The sequence below is a fragment of the Falco peregrinus genome, chromosome 6, assembly GCF_023634155.1.
Source record: "Falco peregrinus isolate bFalPer1 chromosome 6, bFalPer1.pri, whole genome shotgun sequence".
NCBI lineage: Eukaryota > Metazoa > Chordata > Aves > Falconiformes > Falconidae > Falco > Falco peregrinus.
Genome location: NC_073726.1, coordinates 36,382,324 through 36,409,478, shown reverse-complemented (window position 1 = coordinate 36,409,478; position 27,155 = coordinate 36,382,324). Strand labels below are relative to the sequence as shown.

The 27,155-nt window shown below is 37.3% G+C and overlaps 2 protein-coding genes across 5 annotated transcripts in view; both read left to right on the top strand.

Moving 5' to 3' along the window:
* The window catches only part of RAB3IP (RAB3A interacting protein), a 34,097-nt gene extending 14,121 nt beyond the window's left edge, over positions 1-19,976 (top strand). For 3 of the 4 annotated variants that reach the window (XM_055808330.1, XM_005242052.4, XM_027793384.1), the window contains 8 exons: positions 2,001-2,096; positions 4,672-4,749; positions 5,110-5,313; positions 10,530-10,658; positions 12,960-13,072; positions 16,590-16,689; positions 16,793-16,862; positions 19,616-19,976. In XM_055808330.1, coding sequence (XP_055664305.1) covers positions 2,001-2,096; positions 4,672-4,749; positions 5,110-5,313; positions 10,530-10,658; positions 12,960-13,072; positions 16,590-16,689; positions 16,793-16,862; positions 19,616-19,698 — 873 coding nt within the window. In that variant the 3' untranslated portion in view covers positions 19,699-19,976. The remainder of the gene's footprint in view (positions 1-2,000; positions 2,097-4,671; positions 4,750-5,109; positions 5,314-10,529; positions 10,659-12,959; positions 13,073-16,589; positions 16,690-16,792; positions 16,863-19,615) is intronic. The other variant, XM_055808331.1, reaches the window with a different exon arrangement.
* A 5,973-nt stretch (positions 19,977-25,949) lies between these two features.
* MYRFL (myelin regulatory factor like) overlaps positions 25,950-27,155 on the top strand; it is a 41,594-nt gene continuing 40,388 nt past the window's right edge. The window contains 1 exon segment of the mRNA XM_027793473.2: positions 25,950-26,037. Within this exon segment, the coding sequence (XP_027649274.2) occupies positions 25,950-26,037 (88 nt within the window).

The window sequence follows — 27,155 nt, the reverse complement described above, 5'->3', positions numbered from 1 at the left end:
ATTGATAGTAGTGGCACAAAAGCAACCTGGGGTAGTTCTACCTTCATTGTGGGTTTGATAACTCTTGACCTGAATGTTAATATAGCCTCCTTTTAAGATGGATTAATGTGTATGTAGCACTTTCCTTATAAATCAGTGAAGTAAACCCAAGAAATCTATTGATGTATTTTCTGCATTTATAGGAACATAGGAAGCTTGAGCTTTAAGCATTTTGCATCAGAATCTTTAATTTCCATATTAAGAACCATACTTTATATGGGAGATACTTTAAACAAACACAAAATTAATTAAGTTTTGTTTCCCTATTTTTTTTAAATTTTTTTCCTAGTATTTTTCCCCCTTTGGCTTTTTGTATTCCTTTTTCCTTTTCTTTACTCCATCTGTAGCTATTTTCTTGCCTTTTTTTTTTTTTTTTTAAATTGAAAGTGAGAGGTCACTGCAGAATAGTAGCTAGTATGTAAGAACTGAGAAATACCATGTTTGGAAAAAACCCCTCATTAAAGTGGTACCTTTCAAAATAGTTAAAAGGTTGCATATGGAAAGCAAAAAATCAAAATAGCAAGCAGACAGACTAAAAATCAATCAAAATATCTATAGTTAAAAGAAGGGAGAAATAATGCCTTTGATACTAAATGAGTCTAGAACAGTCCTTAAATGCTTGCTAAATTCAGGAGTTGGAGACAAATAGAACCCTTCATCTTAGAGGAAAATCTATTGATGGTTTCACTGCAGAAATTGAGAGCAAGACCTAGTGTTGGCATGCTACAAGGCAAGATGTAGTTTTCCACATCATTATGAACAACTTTAATCATGAAGATTTTGGGAGAAATACTAACCACCTCCCAGAAACACATGGGAAGTGGCCATCTGGGTCTTTTGATGACTCTAGTGACTGGCCTCCCAGAGTTTTCTGAATGCAGCTGTTTTCTTTACTGTTTTCTGGAGCTTTTCAAAGCAAAGTGTTGCTAGATTCTATTTGGAGCCTTTAATGTGTCAGTGACAGGCCTAGGTCCTGTATTTCAAGAGCTAGCTTGGCAAGGGGGAAAAGAGGAGGAAGAACTAGATGGGGATGGAGTGGAGTTATGTCCGAAAAAATGCTTGAAACGTCAGAATGGGTTGTCTGCTGCTTTTCTTTCCCTTACTTTTTCGCTTTATCCTTCTGTCTTGCAAGAGATTCCAGGGTGTAATGGTTGGGGAAGGGGAGAAGAACTCCTCTTTCAAATTCTTTGTTGAACTTTTGGTACCCCTCTGCAAATTACCCCACTTTTCCCTCAGACTTGGGACAGATGAAATTGGGCATGTGTAACCCTTATATGGCCAAATCTGTGTTAAAATCTTACTGTAAAAGTGGTATGGTCAAGACGACTTTGCTTAAATTCTAGCGGTGTAGGTGAATAGCATTTTGAATTTCATTAAGTTGCTTTGATTTATGTATCTGCATAAACAAGAGCAAGGATATAGTTAGAATATGATTTTGGAGTTGTATTAGTTACAAGGAGATATGCAGGAGACTATAGTAAAATGTTTCAAGATTCTTTTAGAATTGGGGATTGTCTAGAGACAAAGCTTTTTGATACTTTTTTTTTTTTAAAAGGATTGCTTTCTTTAAGTGTCTTAAGGAATGGGTAAACAGAACTGGTATTCTGTCTGTCCCAATAATTAATTTGATCTATATTTGAAGTGACTTTAGTCTTCTATACTTTCAGGAAAAAAAGCTTTTTTTACTTTGGAGTATTTTGGAAATGCTGATGTCTAGTTTAGGGATACTTCAGATTGGCCTGGCATATTTCTGCATAGCGGGAAAAAATAGCTATGTATGTACAGAAATAATTTAATTGCTTTAGTGTTAAGATTAATATTTTGAAAGGCTTTGCTTAGCAAAGGTTTTATGTTCCTTTGGTTTCTTTTTTTTCTTTTTCTCCTCCCTCTCTGTGGTATTAGCTTTAAAAGGCCAAATTACTACTCTTAAGTCAGAATGAATAACTTTCAATTTTCCATAGGAGCTGAAGTTAAAAGATGAAGAATGTGAAAGGCTTTCTAAAGTGCGAGATCAACTTGGACAGGAATTGGAAGAACTTACAGCTAGTCTGTTTGAGGTTTGTTGGAGTCTTCGATGTGATATACTTAAAGGAAGCTGAGCCAGATGTTTATGTAGAATCAGTGTATTGTATGCTGATTTTTTTTTTTTTTTTTTTTTTTTTGCAATAAGCTTATAAAGGGATTTGTGTCCTGAAGACCTGGGTGTGTTGAAGTAGAGGCTTAAGAGCAAGCAGTAGATTTTTACTGAGATTAAAGAGACGTTGTTGAGCCTGTCAATCTGCCTAGACATAAATCGAAGAAAATAAGGAAAATATATCAGAAAGCTTAAAACTATTTGGGTTTTTTTTTTGGCATAACTATTCTGAAACAGCTTCTCTGTCTGACAACAAGGCTATCTAGATAAGAGCTAAATTTGGGGTTGCCATGGTGACTAAAAAAATAACGTAGCTCCAGATCAATGGAGGTAGCAAGTGTATAACTTAACCATGCCTTCAGCTTTTGAATTTTGCGTCTGGCAGCATGCTACTCCTGCAAACTTGAAAAGAAACGTTAATACTGAGTGATTCACCAGGGTGGCACCTGGTTGCCAAGTGAGGAGCCTGAACTTTAAGTGGGATCTTTTCATTTGAGAAAAAGTCAGTAGTGCCAGAAAAGATTGTGAACTTGTGTTACACAGGAAAAAAAAAAAATCTTAAATCCATACTTGAAGCAGTATCAGTTCTTGTTTTATCACAGGAGTATATATAGGAATGCCTAGGGGCTAAACTGTGATACCTATAACCATCAGTATAAATTTCATAATCCAGAGATTATTTATGTTTTTACAGAATCATAAGTATTGGTTTTCAGCATATGCATAAAGATACAACATTAGGTATGTTTTAGAGGCAGTATTTAAACCTATGATGTATTGGTATAGAAGTGCTATTAAAACCTTGAAAGTGCTGACATTCAAAAATCAAATTACAAACTACTCTGTGGGTTGGCAACACATTTTATTTCATCATCCCGGTAGGGCAAAGTTACTTCAAATACAAAGCAGTTCATGTGCGTAGAGAATAAATGGGAGGCTGGAAAGGTACTTTTCAGCATAAATACTTGTGTATGTTGGGGGGAGGAAGAAAATGTTGGGCAGGTATTTTAATTGTAGAGGAATAAAAATAAAATTATCAGTGAGATTTTACATTAATTCCACTTCTTCATAACTTAGCTTTAACATATGATACATTGTTCTATGTTTGCAATATAGTGTATTAGTAATAATGTTTGAGTTTTAATTATTCAGAACTGTTGTGGGCATGTCACTTGAATTTTCTTTTGTGATTTGATTTCACTAAGAAGCCTAACAAAACATAGTGTTGAGGTTTCTTGATTTTTGCGCTGGGATCTGCAGCACTTGAATTCACCTTCTATTCTGAATCCCACTAATTTCAGTGACCTTGTAAGTGGATATGCTAGAGCTTATATTAATGCATCCCAGTGGAGGATCAAGGCTTCTTTTGCACAGCTGGGTGTTACATTATTATCCTGTAACAGCACTGTAACATGCTTTGCTTTCAAAGGTGCATCACTTAAGCAGAAACTGCATGGTCAATGTTAAATGTATTTGTACACATTGTATAAATGTGTATGTTGCCATTCCTGCATGTGTCTGTTGTTACTTAAGAGAATTTTACAAACTCATATTATACAGCTGTGTTGTATGCCAGTGGGAGCCAGATCTTTTGGTATGATGATGTATGAACTTTTTTGTTTTATTTATATAGCGTCCAGATATATGCTAGGCGCTTTACAGATATGATAAGGATCCTATCCCAAGTAATTTAGTTGGTGGCCCTGATCTTTCAATCTTTGTTGCCTTCAGTAAGTATCAAGTAAGAACAGTAATATGATCACAGGCGCAAATTGCTGGATCAGAACCTAAACAAATACATTATGCAGACAAAAGGCTTAGAGGTATGAGGTAAAAGGATGTTTAAAAAATCCCCAGTCCTTTTATACTTTCTTCTTTATTGGCTCAGCCTTGTTTCTTTACTTGGATTGTTTTTAGTGCTTTTTCTGTTCTGCTTAAGAAACACTTACTAATCCACAAACTATTTTTAAGCTGTTGCTTTGTCTGTTTTATTGATGGTAAGGATTCAGACTTCATAGTTGTTTGACTGGTTCCTTCATGCAGAAATTTAGTTGACTAAAACTGGTTATTCTGGCTAGAAGGGAGAAGTTCTTATGAATGTGCTACTGTGCCCATGTTGCTTTGTTGCTATTGGTTGAGCCTTTCTCTTGGGGGTCGAGGAACTTGACTTGTCAGCCACCGAAGCCTGACAGGAGCCTGGCGTTCATGACAGGTATTGTTCCTACTGGAGGGAGGTGGGTGGAGTTGCTGAATTTCTGAGTCTGGGCTGAGGATCAAGGAGAAGAAACTTGGTGGGCCAATGATGAAATCCAAGTGATAGATTTGTAGGTAATTTTTGGTATGTAACTACTTAATTTCAGACTGTTGCACAACTTACTAGTAACAAATAGTCTCTGTGAAGCAAAAGAATGTCCTTAGCTTTTTGTTGTTGGTTGGTTTTTTTACTGGCTTTTGTAAATTTGTGTGAAGCATTTATGCTAGCTAAACATTTTTTATAGGAAGCACACAAAATGGTTAAAGAAGCTAATGTCAAACAAGCTGCAGCAGAAAAACAGTTAAAAGAAGCACAAGGAAAGGTGAGTTTTTTTCCCATTTGCTTGCTTTGTCTTTTCACGTGGTTATAAATCTAAAGTGTGACTCATAAAGGTGTAAATAGAGCATTACCTGGATACATTATGAAAATACATACTAAGCTGTTCTGTGTCACCTTCACATTCTTAGCTAACACCTATGGACACAGCTGGTGTTTCAGCATCATACCAGATAGCTAGCATGGGTGCATAGGAAGCCAGTGTTACTGCAGTATGCAATTGCATAGGCATGTGTATGTTAGTACTGTTGGAAGATGAAGTCTTGATTTGAACCGAGATAACTGGAAACTTTGTTAAATGATTTAACATATTTGTATGTTACTTTTTTTTTCTTCCTCCCTCAAGATTGATGTCCTCCAGGCTGAAGTAGCGGCACTGAAAACACTAGTACTGTCTACTTCACCAACATCTCCAACTAAGGAGTTTCAGTCTAGTGGAAAAACTCCTTTTAAGAAAGGCCATGCAAGAAACAAGAGTACAAGTAGTGCTATGGGTGGCAGTCATCAGGACCTTACCATGATGCAGCCAATTGTAAAAGACTGTAAAGAGGTAACAGGACAAGGATTGCCCTCTTCTTGTTGATAAGCTGGCTTTGTTGTTTTGTTTTACTCCCAGTAAATCTGTTGTATGTTAAATCTTCGTGTCATACTGACTGTTTTGGAGATGTTTTCCATTAGTGGAAGAAAATTTTTCTTACATACCAATAGGTGATGATTGTTTACCTTTAAATCATTAAGGCAATATGAGATAAGATTTGAAATATTGGAATTAATAATTTAAAGATTGAAATTAAAAAAAAACAACCCACCAACAAAAATACAATATAACTGAATGATAAGTCCTGATGGATTTTTACAAAGTTCATCACTGAAAGTTTATAAACTTTATTAAATGTTTCATAAGCTGTCATAGAAAAGAGGAAGAGTAATTTTATAGATCCATAATGGGTGAAAGAGGCCAGGGAAGAGGTGGAATCAATGATATACTAGAGAACAGAAGGAGAGTTACCACTGGAGTCCCAGAGGGGCCTGTGATATTTTTTTATTTTATTTTAAATCTACTCCTGTAACTGAAAATGGGGAAATAATGAGGTGGCAAGTTGGTGCTGGAGTGCTTTGAATGGTAGTAGAAAAAAGTGACTGAAGAGTTGAGAAGGGTCTTATGATACTGAGTGGTTACTAGAACAGCAGGTGAAATGCAAAATCAATAAATGAGAAATGAGGCATCTAAGGAAAAAATGTAACTCTAGCAAGCATGCAGTTGTGGACTTAAAAACAAGGACATTGTGCTGGGAAGAAAAAGTACTTGTGGACACCACCTCAGTGCTCAGTGATGGTCAAAGACACAGAGCTTTAGGAGTTGTGAGGAAAGAAGTAAATAGCAAAAGGAGCAGCTTTATACTGCTGTATAAACATCTAGTAAATGTGTGTGTCTATGCATGCAGCTGTATCTTCATCTCAGAAGGAATGTAATGAAAGTACAAGGAGTATGACATAGATGGTCAAACCTATGGGAAGTATTTCTGTGTAGAAAGATGCACTTGAGGTAGAATAAAAATCTATACAGTCACAGGTGACATGTGGAAGACGAATGGTGAACAAATACTAATGATTTCTTGTAATAAGGAGACTCTAGAAGCTAAAGGGAAAATCATTTTCAGATGGTACATAATCAGACTTTACCACTCATTGTCATGAGGTAGCAAGATTAAAAACACAAATGTGTTCAAAATGTAGTTATACAAAGTGACAAAAGAAAAGCCTTTTCTATCTGTCTTCTATATACCTTGACATTTGGCTTAGGAAGCTTCTTCACAGATTGCTAGAAGTTAGGAGACAGTAAAATGAAGATACCTCACTGTTTTTTTTCTCGTACTGCTCTGCAGCCAGCTCTGTGACTGCTAGCCGTTGTCAGAGGGGTAACAGGCTAACTAGATCTTTAATGTGATTCACAGTGGCCATTTTAATACTTTGTTTTGCCAGTCATTATTGAGTGCATTTGTACTATACACCTTTTTACTATGAATCTAGAAAATAAAGCCATTTCCCAGTTTGTTTTATACTCAGGCTTTCAGAGAAAAAAAAAAGCTTTACATCCTGCATGCCCACTTTCAGTGGCATCCAGAATGTTTTCCTTATTAAAATTGAATCCTTGTTGCCCTTCAGAAAAGGGGAGAGCTGGGATGCAATCCAATTACTTCATAAGCACCACACTGATGTCATGACTCAATGAAATTTTGAAGTGTTGGGCAAGGGTGAGAGAGGGGAGAAATGTGTTTTGCCTCCATTTCTTGTAGAGAGGTGGTGAATGTGAAGGACATGATGCAGAAGGTCCAGTCTGTCTGCCACTTCTAGTTCAGTCCCCTTTTTGTTGGCTGCATAAGGGCACACTTTGAGGCTGATGGAGGCTGCTCAAAACAGGTGACTTCCACTGACAGCCCAGAGAATCAGTAAGAAACACGGATTTTCCACCCACTGGGATCTGAGTCTTTCTGTCTGTCTTCTGAGCTGGAGTGTTTAACAGAGTGCAACATGGAGAGAAGAAAGACAGACTGCCTCTGGTGTAGTGGCTAGGACATTGTTTTAAGCAGGACAACCATGCCTTCCCTACTGCTTTCATTGTCCAGTTCTTTGTGGTTGTGTTTATTGTCGGTCTAAGGTAAATATTTTTGCATTTCTCGGAGCTGGGTCTGAAACCCTAGTTCTGCCCCCTTCTTGCTAGATGTTCTTGCCACTGAGTTAGGTTACCCTTTGTGTGGCATTCTCCTGATTTTAACTGATTTGGCTTCAAAAGGAGGGCTAAGAGTACCCTTGCTCAGGGTTATATAGTGTTCTTGTGGTGTGGAGAATGTAGCTTTGGACCCTTATGGAGAGTACCACCCAGAGCTTTGCATTTCAAGATGCTGGATGGAGCTGGGTGTAAACACATGTCAACTCTCAGGTTTCTTTGTGGAATATAGACAGAGTGGCTGGCTGTCCACACTAAATTGCAGTGGAGCCAGAAAGGTGACAGCATCCCAGAGAAATATCTCCTAGCGTGTGGGAGTAATCTCTAGGATAAGTAGACGCTTGTAATTAAGTTAGGTATTAACAGGATTTAGGTAAGCTGAATAACTGCCGGTATCTTAGGCAGGCAGGTAGCATCCACTCAGCATAAATACTGATAAACGCATCGGTGGTGTTCAAAGAGCTTAAATGTTTCACTGATGTTGTATTTTACTATAAAATGGAAGTATTAAAAGTTTAACTAGAATTACTATTACAATTGGCTGTATATTTAATTGCAGGTAATCAAAATTTTGATCTAGTGAAAACACAGTAAAGGCAGGGAGGAGATATACATGTAGCACTGTGTGGATTGGAAAGGGTGAGCAGATTTGTCAAAGCAGCTTCTTTATAAATTGCAGGTTTGGGTGAAATTGAGTGAATAAGAAACGCATCTTAATTTTTAGAAATCCTATAGCATAAATCAAAAATGGCTGGCTTTTTTTTTTTCTGCTGATATCTCTTGATTGTGTTCATTTTAAAGCCAGACCTGAAATGGGGTTTAAGGTGTAGGTAATGTTCCTTTAGGGAGTGAATTACACCTATTGAATTTCATTTGTACAATGAGGTTGGTGGCTTAGCAACCAGAACATTTATGGACTAGCTTAATTAAGATGGCTCTTCCTGATTGTACCTGAGTGTAAGGCAAGTAGCTCTAATGGAAAAAAATTTGCCAGTCTAATTTTTGAAGGTTCTTTTTCAAGGAAAAAAACCCCAACAAAATGACAAAAGAACTCCCCGAAATATATATGTAAAAGAATGGCTAAGTGCTGGGAGCTTGGAGAAGGGGAAAGAACAAAAGACTGAAAGAGGTTGGTTCAGAGCGGTGTACCGATCTATTAATAGGATTAAAAAGAATTTTTAGCGTATGTTATTTTCCCTCTTTCATTATCTCATCTATATTATTTGCTTTTAATATGACAAAAACTTAGAATCACATCCTGGCTTATCTTTGGCCTGCAACACCTGTCCCTTCCTATAGCTTTAGGTTTGGGTTTTAGGAGTATAGAATCATTTCGGTTGGAAAAGACCTTTGAGACCATTAAGTCCAACTATTAACCCAGGACTGCCAAGTCCATCACTAAACCATGTCTCTAGGCATCTCATCTACACATTTTTTAAACGTCTCCAGGGATGGTGATTCCACCACCTCCCTGGGCAGCCTGTTCCAATGCTTGACCACCCTGTCAGTGAAAACATTTTTCCTAAGATCCAGTCAAAACTCCCCTGGCACAACTTGAGGCTGTTTCCTCGTGTCCTGTCTCCTGTCGCTAGTTATCTGGAAGAAGGGACCGACCCCCACCTGCCTACAACCTCCTTTCAGGTAGTTGTAGAAAGCAGTAAGATCTCCCCTGAGTCTTCTCCAGACTAAACAGCCCCAGTTCATAAGACTTGTGCTCTAGACCCTTCACCAGCCTTGTTGCCTTTCTCTGGATGTGCTCCAGCACCGGTATGTCCTTCTTGAAGTAAGTGGCCCAAAACTGAACACAGTATTCAGGTTTAGGATCACACAGTATTAGGTCTGCAGTAGTACAAGAACGGGATTCGACAACCAGTTGAAGGGGAAAGTTGCTCAAGTCTTTGTCAGCAGAATGTCAAAACCAGTCTGAGGGGTGGTGTTGTATATCCCATTGGGGACTGGCATTAGTCTTTTACATTGGATTAGGAGTATGCATTGGAAGCAGTCATCCCCACTCGGCTTGGTTCACGTCTTGGAGCAGTGTTGGTGCCTGTGAACAAGATCCTTCTCAAGTAATCCTAAATGAGAGGATGGGCTCTGGGAATACCTTAGTGTGCTCCATCTGTCCGTGGGTAGCCGGCCCATGGGATAGGTGTGTATTTTAATAGCAACCTAGTACCAGTTTCCTGAACACCAGACTGGATAGGTGCCTTCCCACAGCTAAGCTGCTCTCAACATGGAGATAACAGAACAAGGTGTTTTCAAAGCAGATAAAACTATCTCTAAAACAGAGCATGCTTACTCTTAGCATGATTTAATGGGTTTATTTTAGTATTTCTCCATTGACAAGAGGAGTGGTGGGGGAGCGGGCTCATAAATCATGCTCTGTGAATATCCTTGCCTTCCTGTTGTAGCATGGTGTAGGAAAGAGTTTGGGCATAAAGATGAAAACTGAAGAATAAGAGTATCGTTTTAATTGATTTGTATTATTGACTTCCTGTTTTCCTGTGTTAGTATATTTAGTGTGTTAAATGTCTGTTTTCTTTTAGTGTTCGGATAGCAGCATGTTATATTCAGATGCAGGGTGAATGTATAAGATGTATAAGACTGCAGTTTTCTTTAGATTTCTCTGCTTTTCTGTAACTCAGAAAAGGAGATGGACTAAAATACTGTAATGAAGGTGTGTCAAGGAGATTTTTTTTTTTTTTTTTACTATTAAACAATCAGTTAAGTTTTTTCACATTGATCCTGGAAGCCTAGGAAATGGGGGAGAGGTAATTAGCTTCTCCCTGGTGTAGCGGTGACCAGTGAGAGCATTAACCCCGGTGCCTTGACAATGGTATGTTTTGATTTGATTATATTTACAGTCTTAGGAAAGTGGATTTAAGAAGGTGTTCATAGCTGGGGCATGATAGCATTCTTTCACAGTGTGATGGAAAGCATGTAGTTTTAATGCGTATTATTTACCCGTGAATATTTGCAAATTATAGTAGAGTGATAATTGCAGTACTAAAATATGTGAATCTTTGTGTGTGTTCTAGGCTGACCTGTCTTTGTACAATGAATTCAGATCTTGGAAGGATGAGCCAACTATGGACAGAACATGTCCTTTCTTGGACAAAATTTATCGGGAAGATATTTTTCCGTGTTTAACCTTCTCAAAAAGTGAGGTAATGGAAATAGTCTAAATGTGGTCACTGATGCTTTTCCCTTAAATATGTTACATGAAACCAGTAGACTATTAAAAATGTTTTCATATGAAGTTTAACCATTTTTGTTTCATTAGAGTGTGACAGTTTACAGTAAGTGCTGAAGTTTAGTCTAGTATATTGAAATGATAATTTTTTTCTTCACTATTTAATTTATGCTATACCAGATATTGGCCTTTTTAGGTCTTCTCCTTCAGATATTACTCCTGTCTGGCAGAATCTGATGCTTGTAGGAATGGATGGTGGTTTTTTTTTTTTTTTCTGATATTTCAAAGATCCTCTGGATTCTGTTGTAGAAATAGTGTCCTGACACTTGTTTCTTGTTTGTATAGGGGGCAGTAGAGACCAATATATTTAATTTTGTGGACCAGTTTTCTTTCATCAGTCAGCACAGGCTGCAAGCACAGTCTGGGTGTTTTCTTGGAGAGGTCTGAGTTACAAAAATCAGACTTCAGGATTTTATATGATTCAACAGGGGCAGTTTGGGAATAGAGTTTTAGATGAAACAAATTACAAGACTTTTTTTTTTTTTTTCTTTCCTTGTGTTATTGTCACACATTCCCATACAGAGGAAGGACTGGAGTTTTACCTATTCCTGGGAATAATGTGGAACAGATTCCAGCTCAGACTACTTTACTTAGTTGTTCTTAAACAGCATTTTCAGGCTTGTAGTTGTGGTATCAGTCTCTTAAGGGGAAGGGACCATATTCTTAGATCTTTATTGATATAAGAACAACACATTTTAAAGCCCTCAGACTTGTGTTTTTCCCAATAAAATTGAACACCTCCCTCACATGAAAAATGCTGTAGTTTCTTCATAATGTTTATCTGGTATTTTCATATGGTTTGTTATGTTCTTTTGCCATGCTTTACATCTGCTGTTACTTGCTGGCTGTAAGCATGCATGATCTTTCAGTTAATTGCATACCAGTTCATTGTGGTTGGTGTACAGCATCATGTGAACCTCTCCCACTAAAAAGTTTACTTGGTTACTATGGGAGTTAAATTGGTTCTGCAGTAGGCCATCCTGTTGTCTTTCCCAGCAACTTCATTTTGTTTTTTTCTGCTTCGGTGCTGATGTAACTACTGTAGATTTGTATTTCCTCCTAAGGAAAGAATGAGGCTTCTAGCACTTGTCAGTTACACAGTTATGGTTTCCAGATGCTGTACATAGTGACCAACTTCTGTTTTCACTTGAATATCAATAAACTAATATGCAGTTTAGCCAAACAATAAACTACAAGTTAGTGTTTTTGAATGATTGGAAATGCAGTTATCTGAATCGTTGAGGTATTGTATTAACTCTCAGTAGCCTATTGTGTATATGCGTAATGTTTTGCTTTTGGGAGGTGGGAGAGAAAGTGTGTTTTATATGAACTGCTTTAATAGTAACATTCTGCTTTTAAAATATTCAAAGTACAATAGAAAAATATCTTTGTTACTCAGTAGGAAGGAACCTTAGCACAGAACTATTTCACTAATGACATAAATTGCCCCTTCTTTTAAATCAAGTAATGGCTATTACTTGTCCATACTTAAACAGTAGTCTTGGGCAGTTTAGGCCAGTGAAGCAAAATGAGCATATTTCTAGTGTCTTATGATTGTGGGTTTATAAAGAATTAACATAAAAAGCCTGGGCAGAGTTGCACTTTGTTTCATGAAGATGATGTTTGGACTAGTGTTTCAAAGTTGCAGTGGGTTTTTCTATATATTATGTTGGCTTATTCTATATATGTTACTCAGTCTTACTTGTTTGAACACCTTTCTAAAGATATCTTTGGCTGAAAAAGTGACATAATATCTACTTGGGTTTTGCAAGATAAGGAAGCATGCTGCATAATTTTGTGTTTCCATAGCACACAATAAAATTAGAGCAAGTTTTTTTAAATAAAAAAAGTTTGTGCCATATCCTGTTTCTGACAAGAACACAGCACATACGAATCATATGTGCTATTTGGGCTTATGAGGAATGACTGAAAATACAATTAGCATTTGAAACATGCTTGACTACATTCCCAGCTGTAAAGGCAGTTATCTTGCCTCGGGGAGGGCAGGGTTATTTGGAGGGTAGAATTTAAACAGGAGCCTGGAAATGGGACTTCTTGCTCACTATGAAAGCAAAATCTCATTTGTAATTTAATTTGTTTGGTGAGTTGATTTTTTTTTTTCAGTGTTCCTAACTTAACAGAGAAAGAAATGTCACTGCTTTGAAGCAATGGATAACAGAGCTGTTTTTAACTGCTTTCTAAATTTCTCTTGCAGTTGGCCTCAGCTGTTCTGGAAGCTGTTGAAAACAACACTTTGAGCATTGAACCTGTTGGCTTGCAACCTGTTCGATTTGTGAAAGCTTCTGCAGTTGAATGTGGGGGACCAAAGTATGTTAAGCTAACAGACAGAGTGGGAATCTTGATTCGTTTGAGATAACAGATTGAGAAAACTGCTATCAACTGATCACCTCAGTCAGATTTGTGTATTTTAACCTTCATTTCCTAAAATCTAAGTTTTCAAGATTGCTGTTAAATAATTTTATGGGGAAAGTAAGCAACTAGTAAATTAAACTTTAAAAAAAATTGATCTAGAACAAACCTTTAAGACAAAGTCCCTTTTTGGGAGAGCTCTTTGCTTCACTTATGATGCATTGACCACAAAAGTAACATTAACTTCTTTGGAGAAGACTGTCCTGATACTTGAAACAGATGCTATTAAACTAGGCACTATCACCTGGAAAGCATCATGAAAGAAATAGGTGTTGAAGCAGTACAGGCTGAATATTTGACATCTGGAGTATCTGTGGCCTAGGAAACTTAGGACATGCATAGCACACTGACAAAGGTAGATGAAGGATTTGAGAGGAAATACTTAGAATAAATCCTTTGAATTTGAGTTGGAGTAACATAATGAAGCGGGAATGAATGTGAGTTTGAATCTAAAGCAGGAAATATGCTTGAAGGACAGGGAGGTTATTTTAGAAATTTTGGAATGGTCCTAGAGGAATCTGAAGCCAAGGCTTGTTTAGGTACTGGTGGTCCTAGAAGAATCTGAAGCAAGGCTTGTGTTGTCAGGTGCTGATACAGACATTAAAGTCAGGTGGGAGGGACTTGCCTTGAGGTGCTGGGGTTTTGATGGGTGTGGAGAAGGGATTTAGTGTGCTTTAGCATATATCAGGGTTAAGCAAGCAAGGTCAGTGTTCATCTGAAGCCTTCCAAATTTTCAGAAGGCCTTGATTTTTTGGTTGGAAATCATTTGGACAAGTTGACAGTTGTCTAATATTTGTTCTGATGGAGCTGAGTTTTCTCATAGAAGGCTTGCATCAAAAAGCTTTCATCTGGCTCTTAAGATTATTTTTTTAATTATCATTTTTCATTGCTATTGGTTTTAGTTCTTGCTTTTCCTCCAGTTTTTGAGTGGAAGAGAAAATACATTTATCGTATTTCAAATTCTTTATTTTCTCTTGAAAGCTGTGCAAACTGAAAATTGTTTTATGACTTAGTCTTTGATCCTTTCTAGCCTACAAAATTCAGGCGTTCATATACTCTTCAGCTTACTCCTGTCACTAGAAAACATGCCCTCATCTGAAGGGCCCACCACTAATAAAGGAGCTGCTTAAGGGCTGGTGATTTCGAGTTCAAGATAAACCACTGTGAGCTGCGTTCTGTGAATGCAGTAAAGAATCTGGAGAGCCAGAAGCTACTGAAACAAGTAATATGTCATTAAAGAGCAATTGGCAAATTGATTTAAAATCATTGTGGTTCAAGCAACTTCCCTATGTCTTGACATGATGAAATATTTACTCAAAACCAGGATACTCAGTTGCATCATTCAGAAGTTTCATGAGATTTTTAACGTATTTTCTGTAGTGTAAGATAATTTTTATATTAGAATTTATGTAATCCTTAAATAGTTGGCTAGATACAGATTAATGTTTTGAGATTACAGTGCACAAATTGTAATTAGTTACTGTAGGTGTATCAAAAGGCCAAGTGTACTCCTTTTTCCCTTTTTCTACTGACTTGTAAAGACAAAAACTTGTGGTGTTGCTTGTAGATAAGTAATAAGTAAGGAATATGCAGTATTTCAGTGTATCTTGGCAGCAAATGTGCTTTGCCTTATGTATGATTACTTGCAGTGAATGGGAAACAGGTGTTCCAGTTTTCACTGAATCAGAGTAGCATTTTCACATTTTTTATTCTTATATGGTGCAAAGCACTACTTCTATTGAAACCATGTTCTTAAATAGGTAGTAATACAGACAAACTGTAAATAAATAATAACAAAAACTTGAGTAATGTTTTTAAAGGAATTATTTTATTGTACAGTTGCCTGGGGGATGGGGGAACAGATGGCACAAAATGGTGGGTAATAGCCCAACAGAAAAATAAGGAGTGGAGGGCAGAGAGCTGTGATAATAGTGAAGAAAGGTCTTGATATACAGAAGTTACTGAATGGTGCCTGTGATGGTGTGTAGTAAGTGCTGCCTTAATGAAAGACAGCTGGGTTTCCCCACGGGATTCGAATAATTGTCCCCATGGGGAACAAAGAGCTAAGCTGCGTGTGTGCCATACAGCGCAGAAATGAGTCAGTAGTAGTAACAGCCATGCCAGCATTTAACCTGGTGTGATGAAAGATAACATACAGAACGTAATTCTATAGCCAGAAGGAAAAAAAAGGCTTTATTTTCCTAGCATTGAAAGTCTGTCTGTTTTCTCACAGAAGCCTGACTGAAATTGCCATTAGCTTGCTTTAGCTACTCTAGGATTTCTTGGATCAATGGTCTGCTGTCAGTCCTCATAAATTGCTATGGAAAATTATATATACTCTTCAATTTTCTCCTGTCTTGCATGGTTCTGTGGACCAGCTGCAGGCTATTTAAAAGGATCTCTGAGCCACTGTTTAGAACCACAGAAGCTTATTAATTTTTGTTTTGCTTTTGAAAGGCTGCTTGTTCTTAGTCTCCCTAATTTTGTTAGGTAGAAATGGAAGAGAGAAGAGCCAGCAGCTTTTAAAATCAATGAAACTGTGGATGCCATGAGAACCCAGTTCATCTGAGATGCTCCAATATAGAAATTCCAAGTAAATAAAATTCCCATTTTATTTACATTTATTGATTGTATTGATAGTTCAGTCCAGAGATTCAAACCATCTTTTTCTAAAGAATGTTGGAAGAAATGTTAAAAAATTCTTTGCCTTTTCCTGAATAGTGTTTTTGGGAAGAATTTGTGGTGACTACTGACCTCTCCTTGTTCCTGAATGACATACCTGCAGTACACTAGAAGTAAATTTGATTATTTTACCATCATTTTTTGTAGTGGCAATGGAAATCATTATTGCCAGACAGCCTGTTTTCCTTTGTCCCAAATTATTATACTCGGAATATAAAATACTATTTCCATTTAGGCATAAATGCAAAGCTCATCTTAACGTGCATCTGAGGGAGGCTTCAGAGAATTAACTGCTATTCTGTAGGGCTGATGTTTGTTTTTTTTTTATGATGATGAAATGCATGGTCAAGCAGAAGTTTTTAAAAAAATCTTCTTAAGTGTTGGCATCAACTGATAATTTAAACAATGTTTATTTCACATATGAAGAGGTAAAGAACTCCCACTGTTCCAGAGTTGTCAAGCCAACTTGAATTAGTGAATATGAGAGGGCATGACCAGAGCTGAAGAAAGTTCTAAAAATCAGAAATGCATCATGGTGCTCCAGTATTCAAACAAAAGGTACTAAAGTAATTGGCAACATAATGTAATAGTTGCAACTTGTAAAATGAAGGCAGACATCTGGGTATCTGTGCCTATATGAAGCAATTTTACATTAACACATTAAACCCATACAGGTGTTTAGATGTTAAGGTCAGATTCCTTTATTATGTCATGTAAAATTTATGTTTTCTAGGAAATGCGCTCTCAGTGGACAAAGTAAGTCATGCAAACATAGAATAAAATTAGGAGATACAAGCAGTTACTACTACATTTCTCCTTTCTGTCGTTACAGGGTAAGTACATTTACTGTGATTTCAAGTTGCAGTTATTTAGTTATTATTTCCCTTACCATTATACAAAATGATATTAACCATCATTGTTTTTATATGGGTTCAGATCACTTCTGTGTGTAACTTCTTTACATATATTCGATACATCCAGCAAGGACTGTTGAAGCAGCAAGATGGTGAGTAGGGAACTGTATTTGCCATACATAAAAATTTGCATAGTGCATATGCCTAAAACTTGCTGTCTGTGCACAATAACAGTGACCTAACAAAGGTCTGTATGTTGTTAGGCATTGTTGTAATTACGTGAATTTGGTGATATTCCACCCTCTAATGAAGTTATTTTTTTAACAACAACGACAAATTAAAAAGCAGCGATCTTTAGTCCATCTAAAAGCCCTTTATGTTATTCAGTAAGAAATGTTATAAAAAATTCTGTAACAAGAGGAGTGAGTTAGTCTCAGTTTTTCCATATAGTATTCAAAAATCAAGTCTTTCTCATAGAATGTGGAGATGTGTTAAAAAACCCTTCAGTTTGGTTTGATCTGGGCTGTTTTTTTCTTCTCGGTGTTTTGATGTGTCTTCTCATTTCATGTATTCAGAATTCAGACAGCTGTTCTTGTCAGACTCTCTTTCAGGGAGAACTGGCAAGGATGACAATATTTTTGCTTAAATTGTAAACAATAAACAGGAAACCATACTATAATCATTCACCTGAGTGCAGCTGAGAAATGAGGTCTCAGTCATTGCTGTGGCATGGCAAAGTCTCTTGATTAGGGCTCTGGTTATAAATGTAAAAGCTTGATTACCTTCACCCTACCCCAAAAGGGAAATGTGGTTTCTTACTGTCATTGCTTCAGGCTGTGGGGTTTTTCCCCATCCCCCCGCCCCGCCTTGTTACCTGGTTGATTTGTTCCTGTCAAATAGCATATCCAACAACTGCCTATTTAAACTGTTTGTGCAGTAATTCAGAAATTTGCTTAACTGTGCTATTCAGTTTCAATATGACCATATAAAAGAAGATGGTTATGAAAATGTATGCACTGTACAACTAGTTACTTAATACTGGAATTTAAAAATATAGTGGGTTGGAGTTGTAGTTACTGGTCTTCACTTGGAAGACTATTTTACCTGTTTACCACTATAAAAGAAAGTTATGGTGATTTGATTGTTTGAACTGTACACGATTTAATTGTATTTCCTGTCCAGGTCAAAGACTATTGCCTAACGGCCTTCAGTCCAAGGTTTTGTGGTTTTGTTTTTTTGTTTTTTTTTTTTGAAACGGACCGTATTGCTTAGGCTCTTGGATTTGCTAAGCACAGTTAGCAGAAAAAGTGTCATTAGCCCTGTGTTAATAGTTAATTTAAAAAAATTGCTTTCACTTTTAATTTATTTTTTTAGTTCAGTTGCATTTTTGTTATAGTAGAGTAAAATCAGCATTATAATGTTTATGGATAAGAAGAGTCTGTGCTTTTCATTCATCCAGTCTTTGTGTCTGTGTGGATTTGCTTCACCTAGCATTTGGCTCGAACTAGCCCCACTTTGATCTGTGTCACCTATAGTAATCTCTTGTGATGTTTCCCAGTTTCAAGAGCTCTGTATTTCAGCCACACGCAAATCTTTTGTTTCTGTTTCTAACCTGAAGTACTCCTGAGGTGACAGACTGTTCCTTATAAAAAAATAATGCTGTTAACTTTCCTTGTCAAAGGGTATTATTTTCATGGAATTCACCAGAAATTCAACTATTTCATACACTAAATTGTTTAATAAAACCTTCAGGTGGTGGTAATTGTTACTGATTTACTGGCATTACAGATGATCTTGAAAATGTGTTATTTAACTGTAAACCAAATAAAAACTTAAAAGACTTTTACTTTGACCAAAAGGACCTATATATAGTTTCAACTAAAATTTTAGTTTGCTGTTGAGGTAAAGAAATTAAGCTAATATTTTTCTATCAAATAATGAAATATTTTCAGCATTATCAGAAATAGTTATTCACAGGAAGTTTTGAAAAATGCTGAAGCTTGGTGTTTCAGCTCAATTGTCCAGCTTTACCATTAAAAACATAGAATTTGCATTTGTAGCTTTATGTATTTTAACAATACCTTTACAAGAATGTAGGCAGTCATGATCATTGTCTGCATAATGTGTTACATGTATTTCTACTTACGCATCGTATGATTTTTTGAGACAAAGTCACTTTTATGAAACTGTTTTTCCAAATATGGTAGGGAAGACCTTGTGCCTGTTGCTGAGGTTAATAATCTTTATAGTCATTCTACATCATGATCTTGACTGCATGGAATTTATTTTTATCTTGAATAATTATATACTCAGTTTTGATTTGTATTGCTGTGGCATCTAGAAGCTTAAGGTATGCACTAGACTTATCAAATTTAGCTAAACACACAGGAAATTTTAAAAAAGGTATTTTTCCTCCCCAGTTTATTGTTGCTGGCAGATTGCTGGTAGAAAAAAGAGGTAGGAAGAAAGATTACAGATGGAAAAATTATAACAATTACAGATTCTGTGATAAAACAATTCATCCAACAAGTTCTGCTTTTGTCTTCTGTAGTCTTTTAATTTTACAGAAAACGAGTCAAGGGGCGGGGCAGTTAAAATGAGAAACTGCAGTTAATTGAAGTTGACAAGAAATAGTAATGTATTTTTGTTCCCCAATTTTAAAAAAATAAATCTAAAATTTGGAGATTTTCTTATGGGGCCATCATTTAGCATTTTTTGAATAATACTTCCACAAATTTTGTCACAACCAAGCACAAATAGCTCTTACTCATTAATTCTGGTTTTACTAGCTGTTTGTTGCTTTTGAAGTTGCCCTAAACTGATGTACAGTGAGGTGGCCTGTATACATCAGTTGAACCAAAATATGAATTCAGTATGTTTCATGATATTTCTGTCTTGTTTTTAGTGGATCAGATGTTCTGGGAAGTTATGCAGCTGAGAAGAGAGATGTCACTAGCAAAACTTGGCTATTACAAGGAAGAGCTCTAAATCTTTTTACTTCTGCGTGTGCATGAACTTCATTGAATATACATAACTAAAATTGCTGAATCTGTCACTTGATATTTATTTCCACAAAGTGGGTCCAAGATCTTTCTCCTTTTGCAGATGGCACTAAGAAGTACTGTGATTGTTTTGAACTGAGCTATGCTGTATATGCATACATATAATACTTAGTTGAACAAATGTGGTAAGCACTTGCAGATGTATTAGTGATTGTAATTTACATTTAAAAACAAAACTTCTGATTAAAGTGTTAGTCCAAAGCATTGTTTGTCTTTTGTTCTTTGTGATGCAGAATGATGTGAACCTCCCTGATAAGTCATTCCAAAATGTAAAACTGAAGTGATTTTATGAAGAGGGAATAAACGCCTGATGTTTTCTTCACTGTAGAGCTTGGATAGGTATATGTGTATCTCTATGCATGTATGCCAATACAGTTAACAGACAACTGGGAGAACTTGGATGACTTTGAAGTGCTGCTTTCCTGTATTTTTCATTTTTAAAACTATGTAAGAAGAGAAACATGTATAGTAAATCTGGGTATCTTGTCTAAAGTAGGTTGCTTTTCAAACATCAAGGAACATTAAATTACCTTGGTCACTCTCATTAGAAATCTGTCCTGACCCCTATCTGACTGCTAAAACCTTTCTTTTCCCTTCTTAATTGTCTTTTTAAATAAATAGAAAGAAATAAAAAAATAGAATCTTTTCATTCCTTTAAATGATTTTTTCCTTCCTGCTTTTTGTAGGATTTCCAGTTTCTGATATTTTGTACATCAATTTCTCACAGCTGTCCTTGAAACTGGAAAATATCCATTATGTGACAACTTGAACATGCTGCTGATAATTTCCATATAATGTTATCAGTTTCTTCACACGTGCAATTTGATACAAAGGGACCCAAAAAAAGGATCATGGCTTCCTAAGGAAGATGCTTTTTCTGTTGGATTGCTGCTTTGGCATTTCACATACAAGTGGCCCTTCTTCCCTTGGCACAGTCCAAGCTGAAAGCAGACAGTTGATGAGGTTACAAGGACCACAGTTGTGCGTACGTACCAGATATGCCATGTACAAGCCTTTTTTGGAAAAAAACACTAGGTCTTGGTTGTGACAGCCATTTATCAATTACAGGTAAGATTAAAGCATTGGCAGATAAATTGAAAATCATCGGAAGTAAAACCAAGTTTATACAGTTCTTTTAACAAGAAGCATCTTAGTGGGTACAGGTTTCCTTTGCTGCTGAACAAACCCAATGTGATTCATCACTGTCTTATTGGAGTGTTCTCCATTTTTATAACAGTAAATAGACTAAGCAGTGAAATTTAATACCATACTTGCGTTGCTTGTATGCCTGAAACCACTTTGTAAGCCTTGGCTTTGACCAGGCATTTCAGTGTTAAGATTAAAACAAACAACTGAACCAAAATATTTTACTCTAGTAATGGAATCTATCTACCCTGTGCTATTTCATACAGACAAAATATTTTTATCAGTCTCCTAATACTGTGTACTACCTCCTATTGTAAAAAGCTGGAAGAATCCTACCTTAAACTGTTAAAGGGTTGTTTATTCTTTCAATAATGCTACGGAAGTCTGATTTTATTCACTCTTGGAAAACAAACTGTATTTGTTGGTGTTATGTTTTATGTTAGGCTTGTAAACGCTTCCTAAATGATTGTTAATTGTGTTTACATAATGAGATGGAGCAGTTTTCAGGATTAGCTAACAGTAGGTAAATCATAGCTGGTAGTTGCTGCTATTCTGACTTAATCATTTACAAGTGTTGCTCATTCAAGCAAAGAGAAGGGTCCTTTCTATACATGATAATGTTGAGACACAAATTGTATCTAAAGTTTATAATGCTGAAGTGATTTTCTTCTACTAGGGACTATACATGCATCCAGTGTAATCTCAGTAGTGATGACTGGCTCAATTACATCAACATCTGGTAAATACTGATTGGCTTGCTTCTGTCTTCAAGTCCCTTCCCCAAAACTCTTTTCTATATTTTCAATACAAGCTGCCTATCATGGGAAAACTGTGTCCTTCTGAGTGCTTGGGGCTTGTAAAAACTGTGCAACAGCTACTTGTTTGGTGAATATAACTACTTCAGGAAATGGCCTTATTCCAGATTTCTTCATTGAAGCTGTTGTTCATAACCAAATGCCTCTTACAGATGCCCATTCAAAATGTCTGAATGTTTTCCTCCTGTTTGCTTAGGGCTGACAGAACAGGCAATTTTCAGTGTACAAAGATCAATTTAAGAAAAGTGAAATAAGGTTTGCTGCTAGCCTTAGAGGACCTTTGTTCGTTGTTCAGCTTTCCTGTATGTTTTTTAGTGTTACTGTAGACAGTTTGTAATTTAATTTTGTTAATAATAATGATGTAGAAGTTCTGTTTATCTATAATCAAACTGCTGAGGTGATTTTTTTTTTTAAGAGCAGTTGGATAGTCTGATGCTCAGCTGCTTAAATTGGGTAGTATATATGGTGAAAGTGGTGATGGCTTTTTGCGCTTTCATTTGATTACTTATTGCTTTCATCAGTAGTGTTAATTACATCACCTGTATGAAAGTACAGAGACAAATAATTTTTATTGCTGCATTTTTTGCGCATGTGTAATTGTGGCTAGTACTGGGACCAAAGGTCCTTAAAACAAGAACACCAGACATCCTGAACGGAAGAGATCACATCACCCTTGGTCTTGCCTCAAAAGCCTTGTCAGATTTTGCTTTACATGTAGTGGAGTTGAAGTATAGCCCTGGCTGTAGTTATGGAGGAATGAAATCAGCTTGGACAGTCATTGGAACCTGTGACAAAAACATGTGTTCCTTGGCATATTCATAATCATCTGGAAGAGAGAACGGTGCGTTTTTTCTCAGTGGAACTCTTCAAGCAGTAGGAAAGCAAAACACAACACTTCTGCTGGCTTTTCATGGATGTGGTGGGAGAAAATGAAGCCTTGCAGCAGTTCTTTGAAGGTAAGAGTCTTAATTTTAAGAGGGTGTCTTAGCAATTTTTGATGGCAGCAAAAAATAGGACTTGTTTGGGGCTAACTGAAGTAGAAAGGAGGCAGAAAAAGAGCCCTGAAACTGCAAGGTCTATTTACACAAAGCTCCTGTGTAAGGCAGTGCCAGAGTGAAATGGTACAAATGGTACAGATGCGCTGCAGTGCCCTTTTGTTTGTACTGTGGCCAGAAGACCAAAGGGAAGGTGGACCCAGCAGAGCCTGCAGTATTGCTGACGTAATTGCCAGGAAGAAAAATAGGGAAGTGGCTGAGGTCTGCTTGCAATTTATCACTTCTGACACCTTAGCAAGTTTCATCAGGTTAGAGTGCTCCTTCCCTCCTTCATCATCCCACGTCAGGTTAAAGAGGGTTTTCTTTTCACTAGTATAATTCTGAAACGGCCTGATTACAGCTGGTAAAATGGCAGTTGCGGCAGTACCATGGGGATCCTTCTGAGAAGTTAAACTTGGATTTTTTTGTCTTTTGCCTGGGATCTGTCCTGCCTTTTTTCCCCAAGACATTTTACATTCAAGAAGGTCCTATTAGTCTCCTGTCTTTCTCTTGCACACAACTTACGTTCTAATAGATTCTGTGATAAAACTGCATTTCTCGGGCCCTGCCATAACATGATTCAAAATGGTTGTTCGAAGGCTTATGTATTTTTAACTTTTTTACTAAATCTTTTCTTTCCCTTCCAGTTTACATGTTCCACTATTTTTTAAATATAATCTTCCTATACTAAGCTTCTATTTCTGTATTTTTCCCCCTTTTATTACCTGTGCCAGTATTAATGGGATACTGATCTCAAGTAACGGAAAACTACTATTTTTTGTTTTGGATAATGTGGACAACTTTTGTTTCCCTGCATTTAATTTTTATTGTGCTAAAAACCCTGATATTTCCCACCCCCCCCGGCACTGTTGGCCTCTCTGAGAGGTGGCAACTCTCACTTTTGTATTTTAATTTCAAACTAGGAAATTAAAGATTCTCCAACATTGATCAAGAAAATGTATTTAAGCTAAGAAATTTAAATCAGGGTGTCACAACCTAGGACTACTAGGCAGCAAATATGTTGTTTCTAGATGTTAAGAAATGCATACCATGTTTCTTAAGTTCACCTTAAGTCATGGAGATCAAAAGCTAACAAACTTGACTATTTAACAGCCAAGCAATGCAGTACTTGAACAAATATCTTGATAAAAACAAACATTACGTTGCTGAAAGAAAAGCCAAAATAGTGTTGGAAATAACATAAAAAAATTAATTTTCAAATTTTTTTAGGAAGTAACTTGGAAAGCAGGACTTTGTAGGGCGTATGGGTTAGGTTCGGTTGGCTTTTTCAACAATGACACTTTGATGGTAGAAGGTATCCCAGAGATTTTGCCTGTCTGAGCTCTTTAACTAGAATTACTAATTGTAATTGCAGAATTATTAATTGAACTCTTTTTAGAAGGTAGTTTGGCAGAACATCTGTCTGGGCCAGCATGAGGGGGAGAAGCCCTATTGATTCCATTTAATTGCAGGAAAAATGAAACATCTTAGGGGTTATGTTCCTTCAGTAATATCACGTGGCCTCTGCTGTATAGCCCTAGAAAATGACAAAGGTCTGCTGGCACCCTGCAGCATGCGGGGATGCTGTCAGATGGCTCCATTTCATTATCTGCACACTGAGATTAGATATGTGTCAAGGCTACAAGAGCTAATCATTCATTCAGCATGGAGTAGCTGGGCTCCTTTTGCTGGTAAATGGTAGGTGAATCGGAACGGGGTGCGCGCTGATATAAAGCGGGGTTTGCACCCTTTCCAAGCAGGAGCTGGCTTCGCTGAATGTGAAGGCCAGCTTTAACTGGTGGCATCTCTACACTTAGCACTGCAGCTTGGGGGTTGGCTTTATAATGCCACCGCATGAGGTAAGAGCAATAAATTGCTAGTGCTAACTTGGTGGCCTCTGAGATTAGTTATGGCAGTGTTAGAACATTTGTCTTTCAAGGCTATAAAACAGCTCAGTCCTGCAATATCAAGTGGAGGATGCTGCCACTGAGGAAGTCTCTGCTCTGTCACTCAGATTTGGCTTCCAAATGTATCAGCTGGCAGCTAAGCACATTTATAGATCTGTTTTGTAAGATTATTTGAAACTCATAAACAAAAAGGATCCCACTTTCCCTGTTGCTTTAGTTCCTTCCAGCACAATTTGTTTTGACACTGATTAGTAAGATAGTCACATTTGCAATATTGAGAGGGGGCAGTCTGAAAGTTTTTTCAAAGAAAATGAGTAATGTTTAACTGCTGATCACTTCTTTCAATAGGTAATAGACCTCTTAGATTAGATATGACTCTGCCTGGGATTTGACCTTGGCTTTTTCTCATTCAAGTAAATGGCTTTTCTCTTACTGTGTAGATGTTCTGAAAAGTTCTTGTCTTTTTTTGTTGTTGTTGTCTCATTTCACTCCCACACTAAAGATTTAATCTTCGATGCAAATTTTTTTCTATGATTTCTATTGAAATTAGTATATTTAATTAGCCATTTGTATTTCAGAATCAGTCACCTTATCAGCTCCTGATGAGCTCTTCTGCCTGTCTGTGTAGCAGAGCAGTCAATTTTTGCTGACGTAATCAAATTATGGATTGAGAAACTCAAATGAAGGCCAACCTACTTACGCTGTTAAACTCAGTTTTCTCTTTTTTTGACATTGTTGGAAGGTACATTGAGGTGTCTGAAATCTGTGTGTTTGGTCTCAGTTCTCTCTGTGATCTAAAGAAGTCTTTGTGGAATCGCCACCTCTCTGTATACTGATGCTCCTGTATGGATAACATGGAATACAGTTTAGAGCTCTCGGTAAATAAACAAAGCCGCAGAACAAACATGCTGTTAAGTACAAAACACTTAAAACCCAAAGGTGTTCCATACCATCTTAAGGATGAGAGACTGAAACAGGAGTAAAAGATTAAATGATAAATTTAAAATATTTAAGGTAAGGTTTGTTTCTCTGGCAAATACTACTTTGGGGGAAAATCCCAACTATCTTGACACAAGCTCACTCCTTACCACTTGGAGTTATAGGTGTTCCTGGTGTTGAATAACCTAGACTGTGATACATCCCGGCTGGCTGCAGCTACAGCTGTTTTGTCCTTAATCCTTTCCTGTTTATTGCTGTCATGTGCCCAAGGTCCATGTCTGTAGCTCTGCTGGCCGAGCAGCTTTCGTCAATGGCTCCAGGTCTGTTCCAGTCAAAATGAACTGGACTATCTTGAACAATTTAAATAGTGACCAGTACTTGGAGTCCTTTAGCACAAAAGAAGTTAAGGAACTCTATAAGCCCTGTAAGTAGTACTTACCTTAGTGTGAGTCAATGAAGCTTAGCTGGACTTTCCACTGAGCCTGTACGGTGGAGCTCGTAAAGTGCTGGGGCCTGTTTTAGTGGTAAAGTATCTTCAGATGAAAATCAGTTACTAATTCTCAAGCAGTTGCAAGGGTTTGTAGCAAACATCATGAATTTGTCCTTTCAGCAAGCAGGAATTACTGAGCAGTGCCATTTTTACATCTCAAGTTGTATTTAAGGAATGCTCTCCGTATAGAGTAGCTGGTGTTTTAACACAGATGTTCCTACAAATAGCTGGACTTAGCTAGGTGCTTCCTGGCATCCTCTTTTAATGTCAGGAAATGATCAGTTTAGTATTGATTTTTTTAGTCAACACTAGAAGTTTGACAGAATATTTTGTTGGTTGTGGACTGAATTTATGTTTGCGGAAAGAGCACTCCAGTAGCCTGGTTCTCCGGCTACTCCTTTGAAGAGCGATGGTTGTGGTTCAAGCCAAATTCATGACGGTGTGTGTCTTTCTTTGAAACAGCTGCTCTGTTAGACATAAAACTTATTGCAAGGAATTTCTGGTTCTCTGTCCCGCACCCTTCACTTTGCATTTAGGTACTACTGAAAAGCAGGCAACTGATTTCAGTGCAGACACATGTAAGGCCTGCATGGAAGTGTTGGGAGAATTAATCAAGGCAGGTTATTCAGGGATTGAGACTGTTGGCTACGGGACTATAGAGTGAAGGTTGGGAGCCAGGTGACGAGAGCCTGGTGGCTGCAGGAAAGGAGAGGATGTCTGCCAAAGAGAGATACATGAAGCAAGCCACTGCCAGATTAGGAGGCTTGAGTTCAAACTGCTCCTTGGGGGCTAGGAACAAGGACAGGCTAGGGGGGAAGGGACAGGGAAACAGAAAGCCAGTGGTAGAACTGACAGGTTTTAAGCTTCAGGCCGAAGGGAACAGAACAACAGAATATCAGGTTTATGAAGAAATGGGGAAAAAGTCATATGCTGCCCACGACCGCAGTCTCTGTTCTGCAAACAGCTGTGTATGAAGCCCCAACTGCAGTCCTGTGTCTTGGCCTTTTGTCTTCATCAGTCTCTTGGATACCTGGCAATCCTCTGCACAGTGA